At 38.8% G+C, this 24,734-nt stretch overlaps 2 protein-coding genes across 3 annotated transcripts in view; one reads left to right on the top strand and one right to left on the bottom strand.

Annotated features, from left to right (window-relative positions):
* Positions 1 to 24,734, top strand: part of ACAD11 (acyl-CoA dehydrogenase family member 11) — a 28,575-nt gene that overhangs the window by 445 nt on the left and 3,396 nt on the right. Inside the window, exons 2-16 of the mRNA XM_014878395.2 lie at positions 1,683 to 1,782; positions 2,008 to 2,133; positions 3,478 to 3,639; positions 4,062 to 4,226; positions 5,919 to 6,066; positions 6,636 to 6,757; positions 7,184 to 7,290; positions 7,433 to 7,556; positions 9,186 to 9,263; positions 9,644 to 9,782; positions 9,881 to 9,988; positions 11,068 to 11,166; positions 22,342 to 22,408; positions 23,893 to 23,978; positions 24,170 to 24,241. Coding sequence (XP_014733881.1) covers positions 1,683 to 1,782; positions 2,008 to 2,133; positions 3,478 to 3,639; positions 4,062 to 4,226; positions 5,919 to 6,066; positions 6,636 to 6,757; positions 7,184 to 7,290; positions 7,433 to 7,556; positions 9,186 to 9,263; positions 9,644 to 9,782; positions 9,881 to 9,988; positions 11,068 to 11,166; positions 22,342 to 22,408; positions 23,893 to 23,978; positions 24,170 to 24,241 — 1,703 coding nt within the window. The remainder of the gene's footprint in view (positions 1 to 1,682; positions 1,783 to 2,007; positions 2,134 to 3,477; positions 3,640 to 4,061; positions 4,227 to 5,918; positions 6,067 to 6,635; positions 6,758 to 7,183; positions 7,291 to 7,432; positions 7,557 to 9,185; positions 9,264 to 9,643; positions 9,783 to 9,880; positions 9,989 to 11,067; positions 11,167 to 22,341; positions 22,409 to 23,892; positions 23,979 to 24,169; positions 24,242 to 24,734) is intronic.
* On the bottom strand, positions 13,054 to 24,578 carry ACKR4 (atypical chemokine receptor 4). 2 transcript variants are annotated; one of them, XM_088165139.1, is made up of 2 exons: positions 24,489 to 24,578; positions 13,054 to 15,048 (listed from the first exon to the last, which is right to left on the bottom strand). In XM_088165139.1, the coding sequence occupies exon 2, from the start codon at positions 15,027 to 15,029 to the stop codon at positions 13,962 to 13,964; it is 1,068 nt and encodes a 355-aa protein (XP_088021265.1). In that variant the 5' UTR covers positions 15,030 to 15,048; positions 24,489 to 24,578; the 3' UTR covers positions 13,054 to 13,961. The 2 variants fall into 2 exon arrangements, with proteins under 2 accessions (XP_088021265.1, XP_014733883.1); XM_014878397.2 differs by lacking the exon at positions 24,489 to 24,578 and adding an exon at positions 17,857 to 18,155.

Here is a 24,734-nt window from a genome sequence, read left to right as displayed (position 1 = left end):
AAAGTGGTCAGAGGAAGAGCCCTTTGCCATCGGGACGGCGGGCAGCAGCCATCGATGGGTTTTTAAGATGCGTTCTGACTTAGTCCAATTAAAGGGACGTCCCAGCTCGTCGCTTGAGTTGCTGGAGAAGGCGAAGTTTGCGGTGGCGGCCAAAGTGACCTTTGTCACATTCAGTCTGTGGCTGGCTGCGTGCGTGCTGTGTGTTGGATGGACTTGCCGCTGTCCTCAGAGTTACACCCACGGTTGTTTTACTGCCTACGCATAAATCGCAATTGATCTGCTCCATCTTTAATTGCACAGCAAATAGTTATTTCAGAAGCACATACCTGGCTTAAGAAATCAATTAAAAGCCTTAGGCTGACACCAGATAAGCAAATCCACGAGAACAGCGTAAGGATGTGCCGAGATTCCCGGTACTGCCCGGAGAGCATTAAGCAGTGCGCCAGGGAGGTGCTGCAAGCGGGTTCCAAAGCCTCTTCCATAGAGCGCTGAGTTCGTTTGCATTCAGCGAATCACTGGTGTGGCTGCACGATTTCACGTCAGGAACTAACTATTAGAAGTAAAGTTATTCTAAAAATAAGGATTAATTCTTCTGCAGGCCTGACCTTGACTAACTTAGCTGCAGCTATCACTAAGAAACAGTGAACAATTTTTCATTGTCTTCTGATCTAAATATAAAACATTAATTCATTCAATCTTCCCTAATCTTCCTATGTACCTCAACTGAGAAGATTTTAGGAGGGGCCTTAGGAGAGTAGCTAATAGTAAAGTCTGCTAAAATTTTGTTAGTATTTATGCTTTTACTTCTTTGTCTTGTAATTACAGTTCACGGCTTCAGCTGGCCTAAATTTTTTTTGTTCCAGGCAGAGTGTTTATCAGTTAAACTTTTTAAACTATTACAAACTGCCCTAACTGCTTTGGGGAGAATGGAAATGTAATGGGAGAAATTAGGGCAGAAGTTAATTTGATTTTGATTTCCCTACGGTTCTCTAATCATTTATTGAACTTGGTCAGAATACATCTTAATGATGAACCTGAATAAGGAGAGAAAAGCATGCAGATTAACACAGAGCCTTGAGGAAAATAAGGATCAATGTGTTTGATTGGAATATGATAGACAAGGTATTATGAAGGGTTTAACTGGGTTGTCCTCTTTTACATGTGTGATTGAAATGTCTCATTTTCTCTGTGACTCCAGCATGCATTCTTTAAAATTTTACAGTTCCTATAGGCTGTCCCTTAAGCATAATCTCTGGACATGATAACCAGGCTGGCAAACATTGGGGCTTGATGCTAGAGTCATCAGTAATTTAATCACAGAATAGAATCATCGAGTGATTTGGGCTGGAAGAGACCTTAAAGATATCTAGTTCCAGTCCCCTTGCCATGGGCAGGGACACCTTTCTCTAGACCAGGTTGTTCAAAGCCCCATCCAGTCTGGGCTTGAACACTTTCAGAAATGGGGCATCTGCAGCTTCTCTGGGCAGCCTGTTCCAGTCCAGATTTGAAAAAAACCCACAACACAAAACAGCTCTGGAGAAGATAATTTCCACCATCCTTCCGTTTTGTTCAGATCAAGTCACGATGCATTTTGCAAGTATCGTTTCTGTTAGAAGTTTACAAATTTGTAAGTACTTGAATTTTTGAGTAATTCATGTTTGAGTAAATCTTTCTCTTTGCAGCTCAGGCCAGTCAAACCCAACCTTTTACCTTCAGAAGGGTGGGCAGACTTTTGTGCTCAGGAAGAAGCCTCATGGTCCCCTTTTACCTGGAGCACACAAGGTAAGTAACATTCTTCACTGAGCTCCAAACACTTTGTTTTGTGGGTGACCAGGGTCTATACATGATGGTCCAGCACATTGATGAATGTGTCCAGAAATGCAGTGAGTTGCTGGATTATTTCCCATATTCTATGCTCTACATATAATTAAACGTTCAAGAGGATTCACTGTGCTCATTTTTGTTTGTGAGGTTTTAATTGAACCTAATTTTCTGTGTCTTCTTCAGGTCGATAGAGAATATCGTGTGCAGAAAGCCTTATTTTCAGCTGGGTTTCCAGTGCCTGAGCCCCTGTTGTATTGCAGTGACGTTTCTATCATTGGAACAGAGTTTTATGTAATGCAGCATGTGCAGGTTGGTCCTCCAATGTGAGAGATTCTTTCCTTCACCCTACTACAGGCTACTTTTAAGTTGTCTAAAACCTTTCTGTTAGAGCCTTACCCAGCACAGTTTTGTGATATGAGTGTAAATAATCTTCTGGTATTTTAAATAACTGCTAGCTATCAGTGATTCTCACAGATTTCAGCTTCTGCAGGGCTTATTTCACACTTTGTTGAATTTTTTAGCTCAGTATTTAACCTCTTGTTCTCGTTTGAGCTCTTGGAAGAATATCTTGAAATGAGGCAATGTTGTGTCTGTGAAAAGCATACACAAGTCAGAGGGAAAAAATCAGTCTGTAAACTGAATCTTTGGACATCCTGGAACCTGTGTAGTATTGAAGATAGGAGCTGACATACAATCACCTTTTCTTGAAAACAAAGCAGGATTCCAGTTGAAACACTAGTTTCAGAAAGAACAAAGTATATCTCGGTCTGTGGTCCACCGCTCTGTGGGGGCTGTAGCTGAGTTGATATGCTTTTTGTTAGATTTTGGTGATTTTGAGCAAAAGTCTGCTGTTCTGTGTCCTTTATTTTAATCCTGTGGGAGGAAGAGTTGAATTCAGGCCTTTCCCTTTTCATTGCATCCTATTCTATCATCAACTTCACTGGGAAATTAGAAATGTAAGTTTGTGGGCCAGTTTTGGAAGATTAGGTTAACCTTCCTACAAAAACCGTAAATCAAGGTAAGGGCTGTGAAAAATTTGAAATAGATTTCTTACATCAAAGGTGGAGAATTTTACTGGTTTTGATTAGAACAAAGTGATTCCTTAAAAATAAACCTTTTTACTTTTCGATGTATGTAAATGTACAGTCTGTCCATTCTACATCATCAGCACTGTTCTCTTTTTAACAATTGTGAAAATGGAACAACAAACTCATCTTCTACATTCAACTGCTTTTCAGGAGAAAAGCAAGTGAATTTCTTTGGATTGTTTGAGTCTTTGTACCCACAACCCACCCATTCCCCTGCCTGCCCCTCCTTTCCTCTGGAGTCTTCATTGGCATTATTTCTGCAATTTAGTTTTTAGAGACAATATGGTAACATTGTTTTTCCTGGTACTTTCAAGCTTGAGGATATCTGGACTTAGTGTTCTAATTCAGAATTTCATCTACAGGTACACCATATACTAATGACCTGGGTTTAGTGTGAATCCCTTCATTGGCCCTGGGTGAGGAATAAAATAACTGAAGAAGGAATTTTTGATTGCACAGGGCGTGTTGGTTCATTACGTTTGTTTTTGGTTGTGAAATGTATAGCTTTACTTCTTTTCATCTGATGTATACATCCCACCAAATACCTGATTTATGGTATTTCTAGGGTCGCATTTTCCGAGACATCTCTCTGCCTGAGGTGGGCCCAGCAGAGCGTTCTGCTCTGTATCTTGCAATGATAGAAACTCTGGCCCTGTTGCACTCCTTTGACTTACAGTCATTGGGTCTCCAAGGATATGGTAGAGGACCAGGATACTGCAAAAGACAGGTACAGCTCTTAACGTTCTCTTGTTTTGTCTGGTCTTTGACTGTTTATTTGACTTGCAAGCTAAATTGTTAATTATTAATAATCATATTTTAGCTATTGAACTTTCACTTAGTTCAATTAATTGTGCACAATTTGAAGCCACTGTTACATTCAGATTGATTCTGTAATGCTGTACTTGGGGAATGATATACATTTGCTTTTGGAATAACACTAGATTTGGGTTATGTAAATAGGATTGAAATAGATGTAGTCTTAATTTCATCTTTTGATATCTCAGTTCAAATTTGCAAATGCAGAGGTACTAGGTTTTAGTGAATTTTCAAGTCACACGGTGATAGCCAAAGCCCGTGCTTCAAAATTTTATACTCTTGAAAATCTTGTGAATCAACTGAAAAATCTGTTGGAGTGTTTGCATTTTTTAGGTATCAACTTGGAAAAAACAGTATGATGCAGCTGCTCATACAGATATTCCTGCCATGAACAAGCTGGCTGAGTGGTTAGCAAACAACTTGCCACCTGATGATGATGAAGAAAGCCTGATTCATGGGGACTTCAGAATAGATAACATCATCTTCCACCCAACAGAGGTATTTGAAATTTATTTGTACGTTTAGTAAGTTTTGGCCCTCCATTTGTTTGTACTCCTATCATGTAATGGCACACGTATATGTGGATTATTTTAGTGCATGAAACATCTCTGAAAGAAACAGTAGAAAACTGAACTCTTCTCTATACTCTGTGTAAGGTGTTTAGGTACCTAATGCAGTCTTGGCTTTCATTGCAGGAGTTAGATAGAATCAATGGAATCACAGAATCATAGAATGGTTTGGATTGGAAGAGTCCTTAAAGATCATCTGTTTCCAATTCCTTGGCCATGGATATCTTTTACTAGACCAGGTTGCTCAGGACCCCATCCAACCTGGCATTGAGAGATGCTCTGTTCATTAGTTCTAATCCCTGCTTCAAAGCAGGGTCAAAGGTTTTATATGCATAGATTCTGTTGGATTCAGTGCAGCTGAAGGTTCACTTCATTAAACTACATAAGCATCTGATCCAAAGCCTACTGACATCTGTTTTATGGCTTCAGTTAACAACAAGGGCTCTTGGAGCAGGAGCTCAATGTAAGATACATGACACTAGTGGAAGCAAAGGAAAATCTGCCAAAGCTGTTTAGTTATGGAGCACATGGAGATCACAGAGACCCTGAAAGTTCCCCATTCATCTTTAGGGAAAATAAGAGATTTTTTTGTTTGTTTCTAGTTTATGGTATTAAATGTGTGCTACCTATCTACCAACACAGTTATATTTTCATTTGTTTTTTCTGTGCTACCTGTTGTTTTGTGGCCAGAAATCATGCCTGGAGCTTGTGACCATGACTGCAGTGCCTGCTTCATGACAAAGCAACAGATCCCAGAGATTCCTAGAGATTTTGTTCACAGATTAGTTGATAGACATGGTTTGTAGGCTTATATGTGCTTATTCATTCCCTGAGTAGGGAATTTGATGGTCTTGGGGACTCTCACAGCTGTTCCTGATGCAACTGAAGGAATTGACCAAGTTGTACATAGGTAATTTTAAGTCATCTGTAGAAACTATTCCTGAATATGGAGGACTGACCATGTAGGAAAGACTTTTTTGCATATTTCAAGCAGCCATGGATCATGAGTAGGCTGGAGGGGTCATTCAGGTTGACAGGACAGCTGGATTATAAGAATTTATCAGAACGACACTGTGAGGAGTCTCAGGCCACCGGCTGAAGACACCATTGCAAGGATGCTTGCAGCAGAGGCTCACTCTGAACAGTGGTTGACTTCCTGTTTTAAGAAATTCAGTTCCCCACGTAATTGTTAATCTATGGACAGTGTTGTAATAAATCAGGTTTTCTGGTGCATGGTCTGTCTGTGAATTTCTGTACTAAAGGACTGTGCAACAGGACTGGGGAAGAAACACAACAACTTCAGTACTACTGTTCTTTAGGATATTTTAATTCAATCTTTTATACTAGAAGAGTTTGGAAGTTTCTGACAGGAGGAACACTACTCAAAAATGTGGATTTAAATCAGATTTTCTTTGGAAAAATGCCTAGCTTTCTGTCCCTATGTGAATGTTAATTTTCTGCAGATCTTTAGATAGTGCCAAAAGGAATTCTGTAGACAACTACAGTGTGTGTTTTAATTTAAAACTTATAGTAACTAAATAAATATTGAGTGGGTTGTTCTTTTGTGGATGGAGAGAACGTGTCTTCTAGCACTCACCTGAGGTTTTTATTTTTATTTAAGGCTCGTGTTTTGGCAGTGCTGGACTGGGAACTTTCAACTACTGGTCATCCTTTAGCAGATTTAGCATATGCCACTCAATTCTACTTTTGGCCTACATCTATTAAGGACCTAGGTCAAGGCTCCATCTTGGGTTTCAAGGACACCATAGGTATGAAACTGTAATCTTTTTCTTGGAACAAATCCTAGGCTTGATTTCTGTTTGAACTGTTATAGGAATTAAATGGAAAATTTACAAGCATATAGTTTTGAATTTATAAAGAACTTTTCTATATTTTTTTTGTTGTAGCAAACATGCTGTTAGTGAGGCTTTAGATAGTTCTGTTCTATCAACCTTTGTCTTAGCTACAGCATGCTATTTCTGCAAAGCCTCATTTTGAACCTTTCTAAGAGATAATGGAAGAAAACTAAATTTAAATCTAAATATATAATTTTTTTTTTTTAAAAAAAGCTTTTTATCTCCCAAGTGAAATTATTTGCCTGACTGGAGTGGAGACAAAGGGCAGCAGGAAATGTTATAGTTATCTGAAATTTTGGCAACTCCTACTTTGGTCTCTCCATATCACAATTATGTCATGAGAAATGATAAATCATAATGTTTACTATGTAAAATAAGTACCTCATATAGTTTAAAAGCTGTTCAAATGTTTGAAGAATAAAGTGGAAAAAATCTTAGAAAATGTTGAGTATTCTAAACAAATCTGTTCTATTTTGTTGTAGAAATGCCTTCCTTTGAAGAACTGGTTTCCATTTACTGTCGCTGCCGGCGTATTTCAACTACTTTATCCAACTTTAACTTTTTTCTTGCTTTGTCCTATTTTAAATCAGCAGCAATAGCCCAGGTAATACCCTCACATTTGCTGAAATGTCACATCTCTTTGTTTTATTTGTGGGTGGTTCATTTAGACATGGGTAATAATCTTATATCCATGCTGTTTTCAGTTGGCTTGAGGGACAGGCTGGGCTTGTTTGCTGCATCACATGCAGACATTTGTCTTTTCTTTTTTATTTTTTTACTTTTCCACTATACTTTTTGTGATTTGCCTTTTGTTTGGTTTATCTGGGATATGGTTTCAACTCTTGTGCAGCAAGCATCTCCATTGTATCAGAAATGTACCAAAACCAATATTAGCATATCCCAGTAAGTTTTTCCTTTTAAGACTATGTGCATTTAAGTGTTACTTTTATATTTGAAGAAATCACTAGTGTGTTACAGAGACAATTTCAGGTGCATAATTATACCATTAATGGCTTTCTTTTGGTTTTAGGGTGTATATGCCAGGTATCTCATTGGAAATGCTTCTGCAGAGAATAGTCATGAATTTGCAAAGCTTGTGAAGCCTTTGGCAGAAAGAGGATTAGAGCTCTCAAAAAGGTAAGAGTGGTCTAAACTACTGGTCAAAGGCAAAGCAAAGCTTTTCCAACATCTTTTTTTAATTAAAATGCCTGTTTAAGGCAGCTTATGTTATTATGAAGGAAAATCTCGTCTTGTTACTGCATTGAATGTTCTTCCCTAGGTCATCCTTCAGCAGCACACAGCACAGAATTTCTGGAGAGCTCTTCCATCAAAGTAGGAAAGGCCAAGAAATTTTGCTGAAGGTTAAGCAGTTCATGAAGCAGCACATTTATCCAGCTGAGAAGGTAAAAGCATTTCATTAACCTGTTTATAAAGGAACATCTTCTGACTAGAGTATAAAAATGTTAAAGTACATGTAGAAGTCATGTCTTCCCGGGTTTTTTTCCAAAACAGCCTTATTTTCATGCAGAAGTGGTTGTGGCATTACAAAATATTGGCAGAAATCATTATAGAATACATAATTTATTTTCAAGATAAAAATCTTGTATGCATTGTTAATTTTTAAGTGTAAAAACTTCTCTTTTTAGAAAGAGTTACTTTTTAAAGGAAGTTGCCAAAATATTTGTTAGACTAACAACAACCTAGTAGTCTTAGATACTGAAACAAAAGACACCTATTTAAAAATAGAAACTGCTGATTTTAACTGTATGAAGCTGAATGTTTCTGTTTCTTGCTTTTTAGGGTGTGACAAAAAATTGGATTGCATAATGTATCAAAGTAGCCTCATTCCTGAATCTGTCTTATACCAATGAAGGTTTGAAATATACACAAAGTCCATAGTTAGTGGAAGGAAAAATTTGATGAAGTAGTTTACTTCTTATCCTAGGAAGGTTAGGAATTTCCACTTAGGAAGTTGGTTCAGCTTTTAGCCTTGTGGAAGGACAGATGGCTTTTGTTGCAGAATTTGTTGTTTTGGGTTTCTGATTTTTTTTTTTTAACAAGTCAGGCAGAAATGCAGAAAACATCTTAATCTGAAAGATTTATGAATACATCTACCTATCACAAGGAGGGGTCGAGAGCAGGAACACTTGACATACCAAGTTTCTTAAAAAGGATGTCTATGACTGAGTTTGGTTTGTAGTTTTGGATTGTCCAAGAAAGCCTTGCAATAATTAAAGTATTTTCTTTAAAAAACAAACCACAAATAGCCATGCAAGTTTTTCAGATGAGTCATGTTGTGCTTGGAAGGTATTTCTGGTAACAGGGATTGTGAATCAGGACTTGTAAATTCTACTTGGCCGTTTGTCTTCATTGTGTCATTTTCAGAATTGGACACTACTTTTATTCATTTTATAACTAAGTCTGGGCTAGATTTGAAGTTCTGTGCTTCACTGAAACATGCTTGTGAAAATACTAATACTAAGATACTAATATTACTGAATATAGAGGTTCACTTAAAACTAATGACTGGTGCTTGGAATGACTGCTTACATTATCTGTTAAGGAATTACTTTGACAGGAAGAAAAAATGTATTTTTTGTGGGTTTTTAATTTTTTTTTTCCTCACAGTTAACAAAAGATTCGCTGTGTTATCTGTCTGAATCTTAAATGTCAGTACATCAGGCTTTTATTTGTTGTTTTACTTTTGGGTTTGTGCCTCTTGTGTGTACTGTTTTATCTCCAGAAAATACTGACCTCCTAGTGCCATCATCACATATTTTAAACCATCTCAAATAGTAATTAAGGTACTGATTAGGATCATCTGATATTTAAAGTCTTGCAAAATTAATAGATTGCAGTTGAACTTGGAATTATATGTTTAATTTTTTAGTGCAACCAACTATATAACATAAACCTGTGTTGAATATTTTTGACTTGGTTCCTTGGGTCATAGATCTGGAAGAGATGTATTACTATTTGTGTGTTATGTGTGTTCTTAATTTAAACAGCATATTTCATATTGTTTCTCTAAGGAAATAGTAAAATATTATACTGAACATAGAAATACTGAGGACAAATGGAAGAAACCACCACTGCTGGAGAGACTGAAGGTATGGGATAACAAATATTTTTAGCACTCTAGCAGTAAAAGAGCACAGACACGGAGGATAAGAGTGATTGGTGTATCCTGCTGGCAAAGTTACTCTACGTAGAAATAAACAATGTGAGGAACAGTGAAAAGAAAGGAAGAGGGAAGTATAGAAAAAGTGAGAAAACAAATAAGAGAGAAGAAAAACCAAGTGAGGTCTGAGAGGGGTATATCTGAATTTTAAGTCAAAGACTGAACCTACAATTTCAGAATAACTATTGGAAAAATCATCAGATATATTGGACTGTAGGGTAGGCAGGGGCAAAAATGTGTTGCAAGCCAGAATTTTTTTTTTTTTTTAAGACTTAGTGCTGATATTTTTTCTCTTGGTTCTTGTGATAGGAACTGGCCAAAGCAGAAGGTCTGTGGAACCTTTTCCTCCCAGATGTCAGTGGTCTCAGCCAGCTTGACTATGCCTTTATAGCTGAGGAGACAGGGAGATGCATTATTGCTCCTGAGGTTTTCAACTGTCATGCACCAGGTTAGCAACCCTGCCCCACTGGGAACATTAAAAAGTTGGGCATCTCACACCTTACAGGCTGTGTGTCTCAAGCAGTAAGCATGACTGCTTTCTTACAGACACTGGAAACATGGAGGTCCTCCACATGTATGGCACTGAAGAGCAAAAGAAAGAGTGGCTGGAGCCTCTCCTAGAAGGGAAGATTAGTTCATGCTTCTGCATGACAGGTAAATTTTTCTCCAGAAGAAAGTTAGAGCCAATTGGTTGAAACTTCACATGGTGTATGAACAGAAACGTAGGAAACTGCAAGTTGTGTGTTGCAGTGGACATTTCTGTACGAATTCAGTATCAGTGAATGTGTTTGAATATAAGATCATCTATGAGGTGTGAATGCAAACTGGAGCAGCCTTGCTGCCTTTCCTGATAGTTACCAATTTTCATGGTTACAATAATTAGTATTTGCTTTCTAGATACATTTTAGTTTAATTTTTGTACTAGTAAAATGCAATTCATAGTACCAAACAGGTTTACAATAGAACTTACCCTCTGTAGTGTGCTGTGGAGTTTCTAGGCATGCACAGTTGGGTCCAAGTGTGATTATTGTGATTAAAGTAGTGTGGTTTTGCAGTGTCATAGATTTTTTTAAGATATAACCCAGAAATAACTTGCTTATATTCATAGCTCAGCATTGTATTTAGTTTTGCTCCTGAAAACTTGTGGCATTCAGCATCTCTGGAAAAGTCTGGCTATTGCTCTAGGAAGGTAGCTTTTGGAACATGTGATGTCAAAATCTTCCTCTGTCAGTAATTCAGCCTTGCAGACACTTACTTTGCAAATTCTGTTTTACTGTTTCCTAGGAGGAAATAGGTACTTCTGTTTTAAAGTAGATGGCCTATAAAAAGAGGTAATGGTGAAAGGAGAGAGGACGAATCTTTCCTGTTCCAAAAAATCATTGATAACATTTTGCTGGCAACTTCATGTAAGAGCAGAGAACAGGCTGAGGAGAAATATGACTGTTAAATCTAAGTACAATGGAAGGATAAAGGATTTAAAAACACAAGGAAAGGAAGAAGATTGATTTGCAAAGGCTGGTCCAAGTCCAAGAGCAAGTACATTTAAACTGGCTATGAATAACAGATTCCTGGAAAACAGGAAGTCTTTTGACTACCAGCAGTAAGGTTCTTGAAAGAGTTTTTCTACTGGTAGCAAAACAGTGCACTCTTAATAGAGTATATCCAGAGCGCTATATTTGTGGAGGTTGTATTGCATTTATATTAAATCTGGTGGTTGTTTTCCTTTAACACAGAACCTGATGTGGCTTCAAGTGATGCCACCAATATGCAATGCACCATTGAGCGAGACGGGAACAGCTACGTGATCAATGGCAAGAAGTGGTGGAGCAGTGGTAAGTGTGGAAACCTGAAAAAGAGTGACTAAGGCTAGAAATTTTTACGAGAGCTATTAAAAGTATTTGTGCTTCATTTCTGAGACGAAAATTTGTCTTCTCTTGAGTAAAGGCAGTAGAATGTAAAACAACAGAATTGAGATTTTGTTCTATAAACCAAAGTCCAAGATTCAAATCTGGTTTGGGAATTTGAGCCCTTTTTGGAGTTGAATTTTGTTCACAGAGTGAATGCTGCTATTTTCTTTAAACATTACCTGTTTCCATCAGTTAACTTACACGTTTATGGTTTTGTTTTCATGAAGCTGTCTATGGCAGCTTGTGTGAGAGGTTTGAGAGTACCATGTAGCTACAGTAAAATGTGGCTGTTTTTAAAGCAGCCTGTGATGCTGTTGGACTGACTGTTACAGGAGATTTTCTAATGTTATAATTCCCAGTAAAATCAATGCATTGTACTCTGAGTGACAGCTGTCCCTAATATTGTAGTGATTTTTTGCCAAAATGTGTGACAGCAACTTGAAAATTATCATTCCCCACGAGTTTGGAATCCAAACAAATAAACAGAGTTGTTAAACTTGAATGTTTCATTTACATATGCAATTGTGACAGCTACCTGCTGATACATGCTTGTGCAATACCTGGAGTCACCAGAAGATAGATCTCTCTCTCTGTTCTACTCCTGTGAAATTGGCAGCGAAAAGAGGCATAGAATCTTGTCCGCTGACCCAAGAGCGTTGCTTAACCAATGGCTACTTAGCCTTTGCTCTGGATCAGTGTCTCCCAGCTGTGCATTTCAGTCCCTGAGGAAGTAATGAGAAAGTTTTAGGGGGTCACAGACACAAAATACTATTCATAAAATTAGTTATGTGAATTATAAAAAGGAGAGTAAACATAAGACAGCATGATTTGGTTTGTCTTATTTCTAATAAATGCAGTCAAGGCAATCAGGTTTGCATAAAGACATGCATAAAAGGCACTGCAATTCCAAGAAGTTTGAGAAATGTGTTCATTCAGCTCTGTATTAGTCAGTCTCTCTGCTGGGCTGGGAAGGTGATTTTGTTTTTGTTTGTTTTGGTTTTGGTTGGGGTTTTTTATCTTTTGGGGCATTGAAACCTTGGATATGTGGGGATTCCAGCAGCCTGACAGCCTGGTGAGAATGTCACTGTATTTGTGAAGATAAGCCATAAATCACACATGCAAGGAGTCAGTTACTTCATGGAAGAAGAGTGGTTTCTTATTATGCTCTGCCATGTGTACAGTAAATCCATTATGGCTTAAATATGTCAGATTTATGGTGTATGTGTAGAAAACCAGTCAAGCACTTCTGAGTTAATCTGGTCACACCCTAGTATTTCTCAAAACACTGAGAAGACCTTCTGTAAGCTTTTGTCTTCCAAACAGGGAGAAGAGGCTCGTGTCTTGTTTATGCTACTGTTGTTTCTTGTCTGTCATTTTAGAGCTTTTTGTTCCTGTCCATAATTGTGTAACTAGGAACAGTATCTAAAAATGAGAGATCTTTGTTGGCTTTCCTAATGTGTAGATGAGACATTTTGTCAGCGCCCATAAGGTGTTTGAAGACAAGGACAGTATGCTGTAACACCACTTCTTCGTTTTGAAAGCTAAGCTAGTATGTCAGTATGTTTGAAATGCTTCTAGTGACTCATGGAAAACTGCTGTTTTCCTGGAATCCCTGCCAACACCGTGGCATGGGATGGCTTTGGTAACTCTGTGTAAAAACTGTAAATCCATGAGCTCCGTAGGGAATGGGAGCCTCTCTCTTTTGTCAAGCAAGCCTCTCTCATTTGCTAGTTGGTAATTGCCTATGATGAGAGATGTCAGTACCTACTAAAACAAAACAAAAGTAAAGATAAGAAAAAACAGAAGCCAGTGCACTTTTTCTATGCTTTGTTTTTATTCTATCTTCACATGTTTTAAGAGATACAGTTACTGCAATGCTTGATTAATTTTAAAAATTCTGAATAGAAGATCTAAGTCTTGTATCTGAAGATTAACTGAACTTTTTATTACATTTACAAAAATCTAGAATGTGCCACCCTTAGAGCACTGGCCTTGTTGAAGTTTAGGGTGAGCAGAAAAGAAGAGATGAAAGGTCATTTTTTCTGTAGTTATAAAAAAGGAGTTGCTGGGGTATTTTTGAGGAGGATATTGTTGCCCCTATACATTTGTAGACATACATGGAGAAAGAGTGGGGAAAAGCCATTCTCCCTCTCAATTCTCAGCTATAAGCTTATACTTCATTTCAATCTGCAAGGTTATCTATGGAATGATAGTTGAGTTGAGAAATGGAGCTGAATTGTTAGGCAAATGTTCTGAAGTTTTACAAAATAGTTGAAGAAACACAAGATTTTTAACTTCTGGTACAAAGGTTCCCGTTGTTTGATTGCCAATGGTTTTTTTCCTCCATTTTAATTACATGCTTAGATGTGTACAGGTTGTTCATTACACAGTTACGTAATTGCCTAGTACTGTGACACCAAAAAATACCCCCAAGACTTAAATTTTAAGGTGTTTGGGTTTTGTTGTGGTGGGTTTTTTTTTTGTTTGAGTTCTTTGATGTTGTTGTTTAGTAAATATCTCAGGTTGTTTCTAGGGGTTTCAGTATTTCGTTCTTGCTTGATTCTGATAAACACATTCCACTTTGAAGTGCTCTGTAGTGTCTTGGCAGGTTCAGAAATTCATCTGAAAGTTGACTTGCAGAGAAACAGCTGCAGAAACAATACCCCCAGAATCAGCAAGCAATTCCCTTGGTTATGTAAGATGATGGAAGCGATGGAGGCCTATATAGTGAAACTGACTGTTTCTTCAGTAGGGTCTTCATAATTCATAGAAATTTCTTCAGGTCTTCCATTTTGCTTCTGCTGTTGTCTTCTCCAGTACCCATAATTTTTTGCGATTTTCATGACGTGCATTTTGAAAGAGGCTCCCAGAAAGGCGTAGAGGAGAGGGTTGAGGCAGGTGTGGAACAAAGCGATGCTCTTGGTGACCTGGAGTGCCACATCCATGGTTTTACTGGCACTGCAGTCCGTGACCAACATGTAGATGATGTCTATGGTGCGCCACAGCTTCACAATGTTGTACGGTAGCTGGGTGACAAGGAAAGAGGCCACCACTGCCAGCAGAACCGTGAAAGGCCTGGACTTCTTAATATTTGCTGACCTAAAGATTGCCCGAGCAGTAGCAGAATAGCAGATTAGCATTACTAGGAAAGGAAGCAGAAATTCCAGGATAATTTCCAGAATTTGAATGGTTGATTTTAAGAGTGTTTCCATGTTGATAGGAAATACAGGAAGGCATTCATTCCTCTCATTGTGTTTCTTGACCTGATTAAATATCAGCTCAGGGATACTGAGGAAAATGGCAGCCAGCCAGACACAGATGCAGGTAACACTGCAGTGTTTGCCAGCTCTTCTAGAGCCCTGGGATTCAGAAGTGGCCCTGTATCTATCCACGCTGATACAGGCCAGGAACAGCATGCTGGAGCTGAAATTCATGGTGTACAGAGAAGAAGTGAGCTTGCACATTGGATTTCCAAGTTCCCATCCCTGCACTGCATTTGCAGCCCAAAAAGGGAGGGTGAAGAGCAGGAGCAGATCAGCAATGGCGAGGTGCATGATGTACACGTCTGTCTTGGTCTTGGGTTTCTTGCAGTAGGCATATATTGCAACCACTAATGAGTTTCCAGCCACTCCAACTGTGAAAGCCAGTGCATAGAACACTGGGAGGAATATTTTTCTGAAATTTCTCACATCGCTTTTTTCGCAGAGAAGCTCATAGGTATTGTAATCTATAGGAGGGTTGAGATGATCCTCCTCATCTTCAATCCAGTAATCTGTTGAGTTATTCATATCTGAGACCGTGGCAAAGCTACAAGACATAAAAAAGTGGGGAGAAAGGAGCACCAAAGAAATAATATAGGGTTTAAGTTCTAAAATTTCTGTTGAAACCTAAAACCCTTCTTCAGATCTACTTATTCATCTCAAATTTAAACAACTTGGATATTCAGAAGGCATTTGTGAATAATCGAAGTGAAACTAGACAGTAACAGAGGCAAAGCACACCATCTCAAGTTCTCATGTGAAATAGGGTAACTGACAACATCTATGTGGGCAGTACATGTAAAATGGATTCAGCTGAAAAGCTTTCCTTACCCTTAGCATTTGAGATTGTAAAATGCTTGGAGTGCATCTCACGAATTTGCACATTTGAGTCGAGGACCCAGCATTGCTTTAACTGCTCCAACTGTGTTATGTTTGACAGTATTCCATTGCACATAACTGTGTCTGTACCTTTATAGGGTTGGAATTACACCTTCCCCTCTCCATCCTCTGCAAAGCAAAGAAATACCAGCTGGAGGCTGTAAATGCTGTTACAATCAGCTGTATAAGCAATACGAGCAGATTACAGCTGAGGCAAGCAGCTGCCTGCTTTTATAAATTCTAACAAATTTTGGATGTGAGTATAGTGCAAGGAGACTGTTTTTGTTTCTCAGGCACACCGTATATGCCCACTACAAGAAGCACAGCAGGGGGGGTCAGTTGCTGAACAGCAGCAGAACAAGTTTAATTTAGTCACCATCCCACACAGTGAGCCATGCCATGTGGAATTTCTTACAGAAGCAGATTGCTGTGGGTACACTGCATCTTCTAGCTGGAGGCTTCTCAGGATGTTATGGCAGAAGGGAATTTTATCATGTATAAACTGCCCACAAGTACCCAAACAGCTCAGAGACTCTGCTGGTTTTTCAAGTACAATCTCATAGTAGATTTACTCTGTAAACTGAGGCTGGCTTCTCGCTGCCAGCTGAGGGTTGAAGTTTGTTATTCGTATCTTCAGATTGTATCTTAAGCAAGTTCATGTCCTGCATTGTTTTCTTCTTTTCCTGTAACTGTGTTCATTAACTAATGTGCTGAAATTGTTGTACGATACAGTCCTGCAGTACCCTGTTTTATTGAAATAAATGGGATTAAGGTTTCTTTGCAGCACTAGCAAAAGTCAGCTGAGAATGAAAAACACATACCCCTTTTGTCATCATATGCAGTGTTCAGAATCTGCTGAAAGCAGATTGCTATCTGATATTTTGCTCCAGAGCTACAATTTGGCTTTTTCAAGCCTGAAAGAAAAATGCAAATACCATTTCTGTTTCTTAGACAATTGTTTAAATGAAGGGTTGCCAAGTGTCTCCTAAAGTTTTTTAAATACATCTGTCTACTAGGAAAAAATAACTTACTGATTTGTCTCATAATAGGGGATGCAGACCAATTAAATAGAGAGAAATGAATAGTTTTTTATTTGATTTTTTTCAGTGATTCTCCCAGTCAAATTTTTTTAAAAGTGTATTAGCTTGAAATTAACTATCTGGTTTGGCTCTTTAATGACTTTGTTGTATTATTCTGTTAACATTTCAAAACACTCCTCATCAAACTTTAAAAAATGATTACTCCTATTTTAAGTCTTGCAATTTGTTCTTTATTGTTGCTTTAATAAGATGTGCAGAATGGAAAAGTACAGTCACTCTACTTAATACTTTGGCAAAGGGATGTCTGTTCTATGTCTAACAAGCTGTGTTAGCAGGATTCTCCAGCAGCAGTAATCTTTTGCAGCTTTATAGTACTTTGAGGAGAGATTTAGTTATCAGCAGCAAAAGAAACTTCTTTTATTAATTTTTTTAGTAGAAGAGAAAGTGCAGCAAGAAGAGTTTAACCCACTTACTGGGATTTGAGAAAAATTAGAAGTTAAATTAAAGGATTTGATTGTGGCCTTAAAACACTTTATACAGAACCCATCAAGGAACATTTAATCAAATCAGGTCACTGGCAAATTTACTTGAAAGCAAACCAGTAAACATTTCAAGGCAAACTTTAAAAGTCTGTGAATGACAAAGCAGTTTGGCTGTGATTCTGTGCTCCGCTGCCTGATAAGCTTTTGCCTGCCCTGAGTTCATGACAGGAACAAAGTTATCTAAAATGCAACAGTTGACATTTCTCCCTTAAAAGCACAGTTAGGTTTTGGCTCCCTATCTGTTCACATTTGTCTTTCCTGGTCCTGCTGTTTCCCAGGCACACGTGCATGTGCCCGTTGCAAACAGCCAAGCAGTCCCGAGGGAGTCGAGCACTGAAGAGTGGTGGAAATCTTAGTTTAGTCACCATCCCACACAGCGAGCCCTGCCCATGTGGAATTTCTTACAGAAGCAGATTGCTGTGGGTACACTACATCTTCTAGCTGGAGGTTCTCAGGATGTTATGGCAGAAAGGAATTTTATCATATAAAAACTGCCAAAAAGTACCCAAACAGTTCAAAAGCTGCTGGTTTTTCAAGTAGTGTTATCTAGGAGGTATACTAACGAACGTATTAAATCTACAACTGTATGTTTTCCTTGTAGAATTATTTCAGCCTTCCAGTCATATAAATTCAGTTTGTTTAAACTTGATGTGGGATTGTATGAATGATGGTGAATTAAGTTAATATCCCTAGTTTAAACAGACAGATTTTTTCCTCTGATAAATTAAGCAGTATTCTGTCCTGCTACTAAACAAATGTGATTTTGATACTGGAAAGGAGACGTGCTTTAGTGAAATGATATCTCTCTGTAAAGCCTAAGATAACTAAGAGTAAATGTATGCAAAGAAGATATCATGCAATATACAGAGCAGTAAGGATTAAAACAAAACTAACCTTTGTTAGCAGATGAGTAGCAGGTACTGCAACTGAGATGTGCCTCAGTGAAGTGATCTGAATTGCTCTGACACATTGCGTTTTGTCTTCAAGCACCACACCCTCATGTGGAAGTCTGTTGCACTTTCATTTTGACTTGACAGTTTAAAAAAAAAAAAGTTTTAAAAATTGTGCTTTCCTGGAGACTCTTCTTGTGTTGAACATGTACACTTCCTACATTCCTTCCTGGTCCAACCAATTGTAACTTCTCTTTGGAAGGTCAGGACACTCTTACTGCTTCTCTTTGTTGTTTGTGGTTTTATTCCTGGAAGCCCAAATGTTTTATTCATCATCAAGAGGCTTTTATCAAACAACGCATTAAAAAGGTGAAAAGGATAGAAAGGAGGTCCCTCTGGAGTTTAGTTACTGCCTCATACACCACAGGGAGTCACTCCATTCCTTCCTCAGGGCATACTGTGCTTTTGATGGCTGACTGTATAAGGTTTTAAGTGATCCTTACATCCCCTCCTTGTGTAACTTTTTAGGGCATACAGTAGAAAGATGGTTGCTTTGGGTGAGGTGGGAAAAGTGGTTCTTTCAGTGTGTGAAACCAGAAAGATGGTAAGGAAAATTTGAAGACAAGTGGCAAATTGTCAACCAGAGTACAGGCAGATAGTCCTGCATCCTGGGAGAGATTCCTCAGGGGCTTGAATGTTGCCAGTCATTCTCATAATCAAATTTTGTTTCAGAATGACAAGGTAAAATGGGCTGGGAGAGGAATTGCAGTCTAGAGGAAGAGTGCCACCATTTCTGTGCATATTTCTGTAATGCTTTCATCTTGAGTTATCACAGTATTTCAGTGGTGCTCTTCACTGTGGCAGGTAAGATATTTGGGCTCTTTCCCAGTCATCTCACAGGTCATGTCATGGCTTTGAGGCCTGAGCCATATGTCTTCAAAACAAATGAAACTTTCAGGTCTGGATAGGCTTGGTCTCAATAGGGTCTCCAATGAGACAGAATAAGCAGGCTAGAGCTGAGAATGCTCCCAGGGAATTGTGTGTTGCCTGCAGAAGTGCCCAAGAGGTTCTGTGGGCAGGCTGTAGAAAGGCAGTTCATGCGAATCCTGCCTTGTATATCAGTTCCTCAGCTCCTTAAAGCTTTCCAGAGGTGCAGGGAGGACAGATCCTTCCAGTCAGAGTAAAGAAATAATATTTTCATGTATGTATTTCAGTGGGGTCAAAAATAACAAAAATTACTTAGTAAGTAAGAGTGAATACCAAGTGGATCTTACTTAAGTAAAAACACTTACGTCTCTGTGAAAGTGGCATGGAGGCAAGGAAAAAAACCATTCCTAAGCTGAGCAGCTTCTCTTACTGGCACCATTGGATCCTTTGAGCTCCAGTTGGGAATGACCAGCAGCCACATTCAGTGGCAGGACTGCAGAGCCCTTGCAACTGCACAGCCCCAGCATTACCTGTTTGCTTGCAGCCACAGTGTAGTTTTTGCCCTCCATGAACCTGCTGCCTGCAATGTTATCTGGAGAAGATGAGCTAAAACTGTGAAATACGATATGCTGGTGAATGGAAATTACTGTGGGCTCTTGGTGGGATGTGCCTGTGTGTGTCCCTTTCTTCCATTAGGAGACTCCCACATTACAACAATCAGTACCACACTGCCATCCACCCTACTAAGACCAGTTTTTTCTTGTAGGAGAGTCCAGAACGTGTTTATAAGTGCCTGTCTAGGAAGCTGTCAGGTCTGTAAGCCACCACGGACCCCTGACCTTTAGCAAAGGTCTGCTGGGCTGAGGGATGCGGCAGCCAGTGTAGCAAAAATCGTAGGTATTCAGCATTCAGGCAGTAGTTTATCTGGGCTTAGTTGTCTTAGACAGGAAATTGAAGACTGAAGAATAAATAGATTGCAAGAATTAAAGTGCTGCTGGCTTCTGAAAGCAGACTTTGTGGCAGCTTCCTCAAGTACAGGTGGTACTCAAAGGTTGCCACATTTAGTAGTCTCTCCACCAGAAAGAATCTGTGTAAGTTAATTGTGTGAAGATCAGTAAACTTAAGCATGTTATACCCCTCATAGCAAAAATTAGGCTTCTAATGAGATTGTGATCAACACACTAAGCACGTTTTAAAATATTGTCTTCGCCTATGTGAGTGAGTACCATGAAGAATTCAAAAGTATTAGTTAGTTAAACCGAAGATGTTTGCCAGTGTAGCAGCATTGTGGTCTGAAAGGTTTGGACAGGTTGTGCAGTCGTATACATTGAAAACCTTATTGAAAGCTCATCAGTATGGAAATATGTTTAAAACTGACCTTCTAAAATGTCTAGTGTTTCTTCAATTGTGAGTTTTCTTGCAAAACTACTTCTACCAAAATAATGGGCTTCTCTGACTCTTCTCCTCCATCCTCCAGCAACTTCTTTGAATTCTGTGATGTGAAAATGTCATTTACAAATGAGATGTTTATTCCATCCAGGCTGTTTGCATTCCAGCCAAAGCACTGGAGTTTTTCAGAGTCTTGCATTAGACCAGAACTTTTCTTTCTGTCTTTTATGGGTCAAAGTGACATAAAATTTGTTTTAGTTTTTCAGGACTTCAGACTCTTAAGGAGTGGAAGGGCCAGGAATCTGCCATCCTTTCCTGTGCTTAGATATTAGATAGGAACAAGCACATGTGAGATGGAGGTATTAATTTGCCTTCCAGAAATGCATACAAATGATTTAGAACATCTAACCAGATGTCCAGCTCTCAGTGAACTCCTCACTGAGTTCAACATGAAAGCTTCTTCTGAGGTTTTTTTTTTTTTTTTTTTTTTTTTATAATACATGGTTAAATTTGCCCTTTGTTTTGAAGCAGGGATGTGACTTGAGGATTATTTACAAAACAGTTTTTCAGGAGATTCCAAAAGGTCAAAGTATCTTTTGTTTTAAACCTCACTTGAAAGTAGGTCTGGTTTAGAAAATAGCACTTGTGCAATTCTTTAACTTCTGTGGAAAAGGAGAAGATTCACATACCCCTTATGCAGAGGTGACATTTCCCTGTGCAGGGTAGTACCCTGCAAAGCATATGTTGGGTTATTTGGGGTTGATCACCTGCTTGTTGCAGTTGCCCAAATGAGCCAATTATTTAGGATCCATGGGGTTTTTTTTGTTGTTTGGTTGGTTGGTTGGTTTTTTTTGGTTTTTTGGGGGTTTTTTTACCAAATTGATTTATGCCCCTGCCCAAAGCTTTTCACTGGGATTTTTAGCTTGTTAGCATTATACAGCTCAAGGGCCACTCTCTAAGCCCCTTCTGGAAACAATGGCTGAATACCATATTGCAAAAGAGGAAAGTAAACAACTGGAAGTCTGGCCCTCCAAACAGGCAGTGTTTATCACAATTAAACAAATCTCTCTCCTACTTCCTGGCCATCACAGTGGCTGTTCATAGGAGGAAGTGGCTCAGCTCAAAGCCAGGTGGTTGTATTGTCCAGACCAGAGTCTCCCAAGCCTTGTGAGAACAGCTGCTAGAGAAGTTATAAAGTTGTATTTGCTTCTAACCTCAGAACAAAACCAAGCTGCTACAGGTCTAGCCTTGAATTGAATCTCTACAAAGCTTGTCATCTGCACTGAGATAGCAGTAAAAAATTAGTGATTGCTACACCCATTGGGTATTTTCCCTAGCTTTATTGTTTGTAGGAGGCTTTGAAAGGAATGAGAGCATGTTTTGGTACTAATAAAGAAAAAGACAGGGAGGATGAAGGGTCCTAGAAATGTTATTTTAATCAATGGTAGAATCTTCTTCAGGACCAGTATGTTAAAGTGCTGTCTTTATGCTACAAAGGTTTGATAAATATGTCCATATAAAAACCATCTCAAATAATGTTAGCTTGAAATGCTAGCAGGCTATTTTTAGGTAACAATTTTCACTCAGATCTTTCTTCAAAGTGCAATCTAAAATCATTTGTGTAAAGGGGGAGAAATCCTGCATTCCAGAGAAGTTTTGCTGAAGTAGTAGCAAAGTTATCGTGGTAACCCTTTGATAGCCTTATCTGCATAATTTTGTTATAATGTGGTTGGTGTTTCATTCCCACACAGACCCTCCAGTCTTTATAGGCTGAAGTTTTTTTAAAAGTTCTACTTTTGAAATGGCAGCATCTCACCTTGATAGATGTGCTATTGTATTATACTTACTTGCTTAGCTGTAATGAAGCGAGAAGTAATCAGATTCCATTTCAAGTACCTTCTTGTTCCCTTTTCATAGGAATAGGTGATAGGAGCTGGAGGGTTTGGATGTTTGGTTCTTCACATTCCCTTTCCCACAAGTCAGCTCCTTTTTCCATGTTAAGTACTAATGTGTATTTTGTTTCAGTTTGATATTCAGAATATAAACACAGGAGTAGATTGCATCTCCTGCATCACAAAAGGAAGGGAGTAGGGTTTTTTGTTATGAAACTTCATTTGATTTGACATTGAGATTTTGTACTAAAAACAATTTTTGTGTTTGTCACTTTTTTAAGGTGCTGGGAACCCAAATTGCAAAGTTGCAATTGTAATGGGCAAAACCAAAAACTCATCAGCATCCAGGTAAGAATTCCTAGGAGACTCAGAATTCCCTAAATCTTGTTCCCTGGAGGAATCACTACTTGCAAAAATTTTGTTAAGTGAAATGCCATTAATTGTTTTGACCAATTGGATGTGCTCCTAAATTGGAGGGATGTTTTAAAACTCAGCACCTGTCTATTGTAGCCCGAGTTCTTGTTTTGCTGTCAGATGCTGTTGACTGAGTCCTTCCAGCCTTTCACACTGTTGCTGGCTTTCATTAGCATGCTTCCCACCTCTCTCCATTGCACCAGCTCTAGTGTTCGTGCAGCTGTGTGATGAACTGGATCAGGGAATTTTGGGGGCTACACTAGTTTTATCTTGGTCACATAAATTTTAGTCTGCATCAACAACCAACTCTGGCTTACAATTTATTTTGTAAGCATAGTATATAAAACAAAACTGGGAAAAATTAAATAATAATGCTTAAATAACAAAACCAAAACTTTTCAGAGCTTCCCTGAACAGAAAGGGTACAAGTGCTGTATCAGAGACCTGAAGCTACTGATTAAGTTTTCCACAAAGTTATCTGTAGATACAGAAAGTTAAGGCTGAAACACGGGGTGTTGGTAAGGTGAAGCTGTATAAGCAGACAGCATTGCACATCTTAAATCAGACCTACTCATTCCATTCCTATATGTGTAAATATAATCCTTACCTCTTCGCCTTTGACATAAACACATTCAACACTTGTTACCAAACTAGAATTGCAAACTTCTGCAAAAAATTACAAAGTAATGAATAAAATGCTCCACGTCTGATCCTATTAACATCACACAGCTTGTAATGTAAAGGTATTGTGACATTTATATCTAAGATGGATTTTAGCCCGAATACTGTGGATAGTCTGAAGTTTTTAGGTTTGGCTAGGTTCCACCAAGAAGCAATCAGTAACTTGCAGACAGCTCCCAGGAAGGTTTGCCTGGAAGTTGTACAGACATTGGCATCTGTTGAGCTCTTAGAAGCTGAAGAAAAGTTAATGGAGGGGATTTTGTGACACGCCACTTGCTAGAACTGGAGACTGAATTCAGAGACCTGGGGCATCACCCCAGGTTCTGTGTGACTAACAACTGACCTTAAATATTTGGAAGGAATGTAAACATGGGGATGGATTTCTCTTTACATAAACTGTAGGCAAGCCAAGATGATGATTCTGATAAACTGGTTTTGAGAACAAAACAGAAAGGTAGAGGGGGAGGAACTGACTGGGTGATACAGAACTGTGTGCACAGAAATGACAGCAACAGGAGTTTCTCAGTGCATTAGGTGCCACTAATACATTTTCACTTGTTGACTGGTGAGCCAAGAAGTGTTGAAGCCACATTGTGTGGGCAGGATGGTGCAGGTGGTACAGGTAAATCTCAGCACTGGATTTGTGCAAGTCCTAAATTGAGGATGGAAAATAAAAAAAGCGGAAGGGGCAGACAGAAGGGAGGCTAAGATTTAACTGTGCTTCTTGTCTTGATCAGGTACAAGCAGCACAGTATGATTATTGTTCCCATGGACACCCCAGGGCTGAAGCTGATAAGACCTCTTTCAGTGTTTGGCTACATGGGTAGGTGATCATATTTATCAGCTATATGTGTATTAATTTATTAGCAGGCTCAGAAGCTGCACTTATACTAATAAATACTGTGTATGAAATAAATCAGTAAAATGGCTATATAGAAGAAGGGTTAGGAACTGGAGGCCTGTATTTTTATACTCCTTTGTTTTACCCTGCTGTTGTGTTTTCTGTCTCTGTAGATGAGATCCATGGAGGACATTTTGAGATACACTTCAATGACGTGCGAGTACCCGTCTCTAATATAATACTGGGTGAGTTTCAGCACTGATTTCTTTACATACAGCAATGAACCAAGCTTTATGAGACAGTGGTTTATGTCATGAATCACCGTAAGTTATTTTAAACAGCTCTAGTCAGTTGAGGGAGCCCACTCTTCCTTTTGCAGCCTGCTTGAATGTACCTTATTGAGAGCAGAAGGAAGCAGGGCAGTTCTGGCTGTCGTGTAAGTATCGTTGCCCTGAAGTACAGCAAAGCAAAGTCTGTAAGTGGTGTTCTTACCTCCAAACCAGCTCTTGTAGACTTTACAGACTTTTAGAAAGAATGTTCTACTGCACTCCAGGACTGGTACTTGGCAGAACTGAAAAAGAAATAACAAGCAGGCCAGCACTGTGACCCCCTGCAGGGAGAATTCTGCTCTACTTACCACACTTAGTATAGATCCTGATTTATTCTATTTCCCCACTGCTTGTTTTATTTTGCTATGGGGCCACTTCTGCTTGGAGCCTTGGACCCTTTCAAGAGGGA

The sequence above is a fragment of the Sturnus vulgaris genome, chromosome 1 (genome assembly GCF_052056855.1).
Source record: "Sturnus vulgaris isolate bStuVul1 chromosome 1, bStuVul1.hap1, whole genome shotgun sequence".
Classification (NCBI taxonomy): Eukaryota; Metazoa; Chordata; class Aves; order Passeriformes; family Sturnidae; genus Sturnus; species Sturnus vulgaris.
Note: the sequence above shows the minus strand (reverse complement) of the source record. Positions and strands in the feature narration are given on the sequence as shown.

Bases quoted from the DNA above. Each gene is read 5' to 3' on its own strand.
- ACKR4 (XM_088165139.1), bottom strand. From the start codon at position 15,029: ATGAATAACTCAACAGATTACTGGATTGAAGATGAGGAGGATCATCTC.